This window comes from Myotis brandtii, unplaced genomic scaffold (genome assembly GCF_000412655.1).
Source record: "Myotis brandtii unplaced genomic scaffold, ASM41265v1 scaffold535, whole genome shotgun sequence".
NCBI lineage: Eukaryota > Metazoa > Chordata > Mammalia > Chiroptera > Vespertilionidae > Myotis > Myotis brandtii.
This window is the reverse complement of record NW_005369964.1, coordinates 1297257-1306102: the sequence shown is the minus strand read 5'-3', so window position 1 is coordinate 1306102 and position 8846 is coordinate 1297257. Positions and strand designations below refer to the sequence as shown.

The following is an 8846-nucleotide window of genomic DNA, read 5'->3' as shown; positions in this document are numbered from 1 at the left end:
CCATCTTTGTTGGGTTAATTTGCATAGTCACTCTGATTGGCTGGTGGGCATAGCGGAGTGACACCAATTTGCATGTTTCTCTTTTATTAGTGTAGATGTTCACAGTAGGGGCCTGGTGCACATAATTCATGCACTGGGGAAGGGGGCGTCCCCCAGCCTGGCCTGCGCCCTCTCGCAGTCCAGGATCCCTGTCACAGTCTGGGGCTCTCTCAGTCCAGGACCCCTCGCTCCTTACTGCCCGCCTGCAGCGGAGGCAGGGAGGGTCCCGCCACCGCCGCTGAGCTCGCCAGCCATGAGCCCAGCTTCTAACTGATCAGTGCTCCCCCTGTGGGAGCGCACTGACCACCGGGGGGCAGCTCCTGTTTTGAACGTCTGCCCCCTGGTGATCAGTGCATGTCATAGCGACCAGTCATTCCACCGTTTGGTCGATTTGTATATTAGGGTTTTATTATATAGGATTTTGTTTTTTCAGAAAAGAAAAGAGAGAGGAAGAGAGAGAGAAACATCAATGATGAGAGAGAATCATTGATCAGCTGCATTCTATATGCCCCCTCCTGGGGATTGAGCCTGGCATGTACCCTGAGCAGGAATTGAACCATGACCTCCTGATTCATAGGTTGATGCTCAACCACTGAGCCACACCAGCTGGGCTGTTACTAAGTTTTTATAAATTGTGGTAAAATACACATAACATAAACTTTGCTGTTTTAGGTGTATAATTCATTGGCATTAATGACATTCACAAAGTTGTGCAATATTCACCATTGTTTCCAAAACTTTGTCATTACCCCAAACAGAAACTCTGCACACACTCAATACTAACTCCCCATTCCCCTCCCCCAGCCTCTGGTGACCTCCGTTCTCCTTTTGTCTCTAATGAATTCCCCACTACAGGATTTGTCCTTCTGTGAGGCGGTTTCTCTCAGCATAATGTCGTCAGGATCCATCCGTATTGTAGCAGGTGTCAGAATTCCATTTCTTATTATGGCTGAATAATATTCCATTGTGTGGATGGACCAGTTTTTGTCTATCATTCATCTTTCAGTGGCTACTGTGAATAAAGCTGCTATGAACATGGGGCATACAAATAACTCTTTAAGTGCCTGCTTTCAGTGCCTTTGGGTGTACACCCAGAAGTGGAATTGCTGGACCTTATGGTAATTCTAGGGTTAGGTTTTTGAGGAACCACCAAACTGTGTTCTCCACAGCAGCACACCATGTTACATTCCCTTCAGCAGTTTCTCCATTGCCCATTCTTTTTTCTTTTTCTTTTTTTTTTTTTTAATAAGACAGACCCTACTTTTTGTTGGGGTGGGGGGGTGGTTTCTGTGTTTTTTTTGTTGTTATTAATCCTCACCTGAGGATATGTTTTCCATTGCTTTTCAAAGAGAGTGGAAGGGTTGGGGGGAAGAGAGAGAGAAACATCTATGTGAGATAGACACATCGACTGGTTGCCTCCCCCACTCATCCCTATCAGGGGCAGGGAGCAAACCGAAAACCCAGGTACGTGCCCTTGATCGGGAATTGAACCCTCGACTCTTTGGTGCACGGGCCGATGCTCTAACCACTGAGTACACCAGCCAGGGCCATTGCCCATTCTTTTTTTTTGGGCTGTTTTTAATAGCGAGTAACAAAGTAAAAAGTATTAGGTGCAGTCTTTTAGTTTTCTTGTGAAAAGACATGAAGAAATCCTAATACTGTGTTCCTGTGTGAAACTGACTTCTGATCTCTGCTTTCTTTTAAGCTTCTAAATGCTATGTGTAGACTCCCCTACCTCACCCACGAATTCAGGGCCAGCTCTGATCACATCCCTCAGCTGCTGCCTGTAGAGGTGACAGGCAGCCCCTTTCAGAGTGACTCGTCCCTGCACTGTCCTCCCTGGAGTCTCCTCACACCTCTGCCTCAGCTCTGAGATTCTGGAAGCTCCCAAGTAAATGTTCAGACTCCAGAATTTTTCTTTTCTTTTGTTTGTTTGGCTCCAGAATTCATAAAGTACAACCCATTTAAAAGACATTTTTTGCTCCCATTTGTAATCTGTAATAAATATTTTTTATTTGCAACCTATATACAGTGCTCAAAAGTGTTCTGGGCACGTCGAGCACCTACAGTATTGTAAGAAGAACAGAAACTCATCAGGAAGTAAAATCGTGTTCTTGTTGCCCACCTGTCTCTTTAGGCCTCTACAGCTTGGTGAGAGCTCTCTCTCTTTCCCTAATGTGCCAGGTCAGGAAGCCAGGCAGGGGCCACTGGCACACACCCCAGACTTGCCAGTCCTCTCCAGAGAGCCAGCAGCCCATTGAGTTTGCCAAGGAAAGCCCCGTTCTTGAAGTGTTCCATCAGCGAGCGGCCATTGTCGCCTGGTATTAGCATTCCCAGAGCAGACATCCTCTTCTGCAAAAGGCTGTCGCACTCTGAAACAGTTGGTTTTTGACCTGCTCATAGGTCGATGCAAATAGTGTGAAAAGTCAGGGTGTGACTCTGATTCCAGAAATAATACCTTTCCAGCGACATGAGTAGCTACATCAGTTGTCCTGCAGCTCGAATATTAATGTGTTTCTCCCATAAAATTCCATTTGTCAAATGACTAGGAGCCGTGGGCTGCGCAGTGATGTGCATCTGCTGTACTCTTAACAGTGGTTCCCATACATCCAGGCTGTAGTAGGTGCTTGATAAATGTCTATTAAGTTATTTTGAGCAAAAAGTAGGAGGAAATCCATTAAGTGATGCATTTTTAAAAATAATTCCTTTTTAAGATAATTGTGTTGTAAATTATGTCAGACAGACCTCCAAACGAGGAGTGCTTTCTTTTTTATAAATTTTGGAGTTTTATAAAGTTTAATATCAAAGATTATCCAAAAACCTAAATGCCACAGCATCAAAACAGAATTGTTCTATATGGATGCTGCTCAGAGGCCACCATGACTCTAACCACGGTGGTGAGTACGGGGCTGGCCTGCTAAGCTGTGACTTGTGTGGTCTTCAGGCTGGAAATGACCAGAGGTGGGACCACCAGCCAGTGCGCACGAGCCGTGATGACTTAGCAGCAGTCCTAACGCTAGCGGCTGGCTGGTGGTTCAGAGGCTAAACAGAGCTTTCAGGTAGTAGGTTACAGTCATTCAAGGACGTGTGCTTACATGTAAATGCTGGCTCTGGGTTGTGCTGTTTTAGATTTAAGGTGGCTAACCTCTAGAAGCATTATTAATGCTTACTGGTCTGATTGTGGTAGGAAATTTGGAAACTATAGCAATATGATAAAAAAAAGATTGCCCAGCAGAAACTCTACCTGTCTGACTTGGGCAAGGAATGGGACATCTAACATCCACAAATCAGGAAGCCACTGCCATGGGACTGAATGTGCCTTCAAGGGCGCTGTCTAGGTGGGGTTCTCGCTACGGCCACACTAACGCACGCCTTCTAAGGGCCAGCAGTCCCCAGGCAGCTGTGTGGATTTCATAGTCTGCTCCCCACAGCGGCCCCAGGGCAGAGGTTGTTGTACCCCTCGTCTTTGATGAAGGCTCTGAGGCACCAAAGGATTGGTGACCAGTCCAAGGTCATGCACACAGAAGGCAGTGTGGGCCCAAGCTCAGATCCCTCTGCAGCCTCATGAAGCAGGAGCTAATAATACCAGCTCATTTTTGTCTCTTTGATATGTTTTAGCACTATTGAAAACACCATACATAACCACACACATGTTTGTGTATAAATCTATATGAATAATCAATTAATTGGAGAAAGAAATGGATTCTGTACATGTGTATGTGTCACCAGCAATTTTAGAACTGGCCACTTCGACACTGAGACATGTAGAATTCATGTGCTCTGTGTTCGTCCATTGGTCTTTTCTCTCTAAGCTCTCCTAACTGCCTCTTTGTTTGTTTTCACTTTTTTAAAGAAACTAACACTGAAACGTGTCAGTTAGAGTGAGTGGGTCACATACATTAAAATTGTGGTTCTAAAGTGTATAAAATTCAATAGAATGGCAAAGGTCTGGGGCAGGGTGGGAACCGCGTGGAGGGGGGCAGTGGAAGAAAAAAGAGGGACATCTGTAATACGCTCAACAATAAAGATTAAAAAAAATAATAAAGTGTATAAAATTTTACCTGTTCTCTAATTATAAAAAACTCAGCTAGTAATCGACTGAATCACTGTTTCTCCTATAAGGAAAAAAGCACCACCTTATTTTGTTGCTGTGCAATGGGGACTGAAAACCGACTGAATTAACGGATGTTGGGGCACCATGGACATCACACTGTGCTCTTTCTTCCGTAGGTGGTCATGGCACTGCTCAAATACTGGCCAAAGACTCACAGTCCAAAAGAAGTAATGTTCTTGAATGAGTTAGAAGAAATTTTAGATGTGATTGAACCGTCGGAATTTGTCAAGGTCATGGAGCCACTCTTCCGGCAGTTGGCCAAGTGCGTCTCCAGCCCACACTTCCAGGTATGGACTTGGGGGAGGGTGCAGAGAGTGGTGAGCAGCTGCTGGGTGGGCTCCTGTTGGGGTGACAGATTTCTGGGTGCTTCTCATGTGATTTGAAAGTAAACTTCAAGTTTGCAATTTAATCGCACCTCAAAATAAGATGCTAAGACTTTAGTTCTGTAAAATATACTTTAGTATCTTGTTCCCATCACTGACAACATTTCTCAATAAGAACAATTTTTTTAAAAAGAGCAATTAAAAATGGCTTCTCTGCCCTAACCGGTTTGGCTCAGTGGATAGAGCGTCGGCCTGCAGACTGAAGGGTCCCAGGTTTGATTCCGGTCAAGGGCATGTACCTTGGTTGCAGGCACATACCCAGTAGGGAGTGTGCTGGAGGCAGCTGATCGATGTTTCTCTCTCATCGATGTTTCTGACTCTCTATCCCTCTCCCTTCCTCTCTGTAAAAAAATCAATAAAATATATTTAAAAAAAAAAAAAAAAAGGCTTCTCACCCTGCCTGGGTGGCTCAGTTGATTGGAGCATCGTACCAGTGTGCCAAGATTGCAGGTTCAATCCCCGGTCAGGGCACATACAGGAGTCAGCCAGTGAACCCATAAACGGGTGGAACAGCAGGTTAATCTCAAAATCAATCTCTCTCTCTCTCTCTCTCTCTCTCTCTCTCTCTCTCTCCCCCCCCCCCTCCCTCTTTGTACCTCCCCCTCTCTTTCTAAAATCAATAAAAGTTTGTAAATGGCTTCTCTGTAAAACTATCTTTGTGTTCAGCATGTTCCAAAATGCATAAAACCCTATTTTCCATAATTGAGTAATCGATATCTATAGGTAATATGATAAAACCTTCAGCTCTGGAGTCTCTCCATAAAGCTCTTTGTTTCTGACATCATATAAATTCCTCTCCCTTCACCCTTTAGAAAAACTTAATTAATAGTCTTGATTTTTGTCACTACGGAATTCTCAATCAAGTCACTTTCCGCTTTCTTTTCCTGATTTCCTTCTTAAACCCTTCAAGGTCTCAAAGGTTTTCCCCAGTGGCTTTATTCGGCTACTCTGCCACCCCATCCTTTTGTGTCGTTGAACAGACATTTATTGTAAATTCATCATGAACAGGGTGAAAATCTAGCCACAAAATGAGCAAAACCTCACGGTCTTCAGGGAGTTGGTGACCCAGCAGAGGAGGGAAAATGTGCCAGCACAGCTCCACGTGACCTGTGTACATGTTGCCCCAGCCCCTCCCATCCCTCCATCTAATTACTCCCGCTGCCCTCAGCCAGTGCCCTCACCTCCCTTGGGGACCTGCTCCATGACCACGTTTCCCCACGCGCACACAGCACTCCATGTCCCCTGCCCCACCGCTGTTCACCACATGATGTATCACTTCTAATGGATTAAATAATTCACCCACCAAATGCCTCATCCCTGCTGAGCTGTGTGTGCATGGGCAGCAGGAAGCAGAAGGATTCATTTGACTTGTGTCCCTCAGCATATAGCCCAGTGTCTGGCATGAATGTTGAGTAAGCTGTGCCAGTGTTCTTGGTGCCCAAGAAACCATCTGCCTCTTTGTTGAAGGCTCTTTAGGGTTACAGTCTAGGGCAGCAGTTTTCAACCTTTTTCATCTTGTGGCACATAAACTAATTGCCAGAATTCTGCAGCACACCAAAAATACGGTGTTTGCTGATCTGACAAAAATTAGATATAATTTTGATTGATTTACAAAAATGATAGTAATAATAATAGTAATTGCCTACCCTTTTTGCTCCAAAGTGACGTTTTTAAACAATCTGGTGCCTCTACTTGTATATAAGTATTTTGGGTACCAAGAATTAACCAATCAGATGTAACTTTTTTTATATTTTACAAATTGATGAGACCAATAAGAAGCAACCCTATAATATGACCTGTATACCAGTATTTATGGTTCAAGACAGGGCATTTACACTGGTGGCCACTGTGTGCTGGATGTTGTCTTTTTTTTTTTTTTTTACAATCTAAGGGAAAAGAGGTCAATGTCCCTGACTAAATAGTCAGATATTATATGTTTTTAAAATTCTGGAGGCACACTGGTTGACAATCGCTGTCTAGGGCTTTGTGAATTTGTAAAAATAATCATAATTTTCTAAGGCAGTATACTTCATCATCCTACTCACAGGTGTAGTAGAGGGGATATTTGCTGAATGATTTCAGTCATGACCGGAACAGAGCATGCACCTCCTGTCTTCCAGGTGGCAGAGCGAGCGCTGTATTACTGGAACAATGAGTACATTATGAGCCTCATCAGTGACAACGCAGCCAAGATCCTGCCCATCATGTTCCCGTCCTTGTACCGCAATTCAAAGACCCACTGGAATAAGTAAGCAGGCTGCCATCCTCACATCTACGTGTTTTTATTTATTTGTTTTTATTTTATTTCTCAATTACAGTTTGCACTGAACATTATTTATATGAGTTTCAGGTATAGTATCTATATATTTTTACATTTGCATATTCTGCTTATACTTCAAACCAGTTAGAATTGAAATCCAAGTCTGAAGTATCAGTTAAGGAACGAGATATTGATGTCTTATTGGACTAGTAGTTAAGTGGAAGTATGTCTTTCATTTGCCTCCTTACCCCCAGTCCAAGCCCACATGTTCACAGCTGCCATATCTGGCCGTGTGAGTAGCAGCATCTTGTTAAGTTCCCTCCAGAGGAGTCAAAGGTCCCGTCAGAGCTCCCGGGGCACAGCCCCAGCAGGATGGCCACTCCATCCTTGGGACCCTCGAGTTCTGCTGTCACACACCCTGGGAGTATTCCTCTGTGACCTAGAACCACCCACTGTGCTCCCTGCCTCTAGAGCAGGTGATCTCAACCCGCCTGAGGAACCTCACATTTGCTCTGCTTCTCCTGTCCTTTCACCGAAGAGCAGGAATTGACTGATTTTCTCCAAAAAATAGAGAATATTATCACCCAGCTGAGTGTTTTGTGATGACCAATCAAGACAATGTTAGTAAACAGGCACACCTTGTTTTATTGCACTTCACAACGTGTCTTTTACACATTGAAGGCAGGCCCTGGCCAGTGTTGCTCAGTTGTTGGATCATCAGCCCAAGCACTGAAGGGTGGCAGGTTTGATTCCCGCCCAGGGCACACATACTGGGTTGAGGATTCATCCCTGGCCCTGTGGGGGCACATGCAGGAAGCAACCAATCATCGATGTTTTTCTGTCTCCCTCTCGCCCTCCTTCCCTTCCACTTTTTCTAAAAATCAATGGAAAAAATATCCTCAGTGAGGACTAACAACAACAAAAATGAAGGCAGGACCCTCCTCCAGCATAAAGATGACTACTTGCTCTATGGTTGTGGTCTGGAACCAAACCCACCATATCACCTAGGTGTGCCCATACCCAAAACACCCTGCTTTGCAGGTGACCTTCACCTTGATGTGATGGTTAATTAAGGTGAAGTTAACAAGTCGTAGTGCCTGACCACACCCGTGACCGCTCACTGCAGTCTTGGGGCTGGAATAGTCCTTGAGTTGTCTAGTCATTGTTAAAATGTTGACTTTTAACAACCTCTTTGTAGCATCTGTTTTTTTCTTTTTTTATTACTTTTTTTATATGTTTTTATTGATTTCAGAGAGATGGAGAGAGAGGTAGAAACATAAATGATGAGAGTCATTGATCAGCCATCACCTGCATGTCCACTACTGGGGATCGAGCCACAACCTGGTCATGTGCCCTGACCAGGAAGTGAACCATGACCTCCTAGTTCATATGTCAACACTAAACCATTGAGTTTAGCGGGTGATAACAAAGTTCCTGTACATGATTGAGCATGATTCCTGCCCAGGGCCAAGGAAGAAAGGTTCTTCTAGGTGTCTAATTATGATTTGGGTTTATTATAAAGTGAATTAAAAAGTAGTTGTGATTTGAAAGTTTAGTTTTTGGCTTGGGTTTTGGTTTAACTCCTATTTTATTGTTGCTCACAATTCCTTGGTTTGCAAGGCTCTGCTGCGCAGTTTCTCTGCCATCACTGGGGTGTCGCTTATGTGGCTCCACAGATGGCAGCTGGGACTTGAGTCACGGGGCTCCGCTGGGACGCAGAGCAGCTGGGCTCCCCTTCTGTGTGTCAGAGCCTGCAGCTAAGTTTGACTAAGCAGCTCTGTGGCAGTTTTATGTTCTACCTACCAAAGCTCTACAGGCATTATTAAAATTAATTTTTCTGTCCTCAGTGAATAAGATAGAAAGGAAACTAACATTTATAGGAAATAAAATGTTCACATTATTGTCTCCTATATAATTAAGCTTGTCTTAGTTACACTTGTTCAAGTTTCAACATTTTTTTTAATTAAATCTTTATTGTTCAGATTATTACATTGGTTCCTCTTTTTTCCCACCATAACTCCCCTCCACCCAGTTCCCACCCCCTCCGCCC

General features: G+C 44.2%; 1 protein-coding gene across 10 annotated transcripts in view; it reads left to right on the top strand.

Moving 5' to 3' along the window:
- Positions 1-8846, top strand: part of PPP2R5C (protein phosphatase 2, regulatory subunit B', gamma) — a 137896-nt gene that overhangs the window by 113218 nt on the left and 15832 nt on the right. For all 10 annotated transcript variants that reach the window (XM_014549077.1, XM_014549080.1, XM_005877867.2 and 7 more), the window contains 2 exons: positions 4270-4440; positions 6657-6784. In XM_014549077.1, the coding sequence (XP_014404563.1) occupies positions 4270-4440; positions 6657-6784 (299 nt within the window). The remainder of the gene's footprint in view (positions 1-4269; positions 4441-6656; positions 6785-8846) is intronic.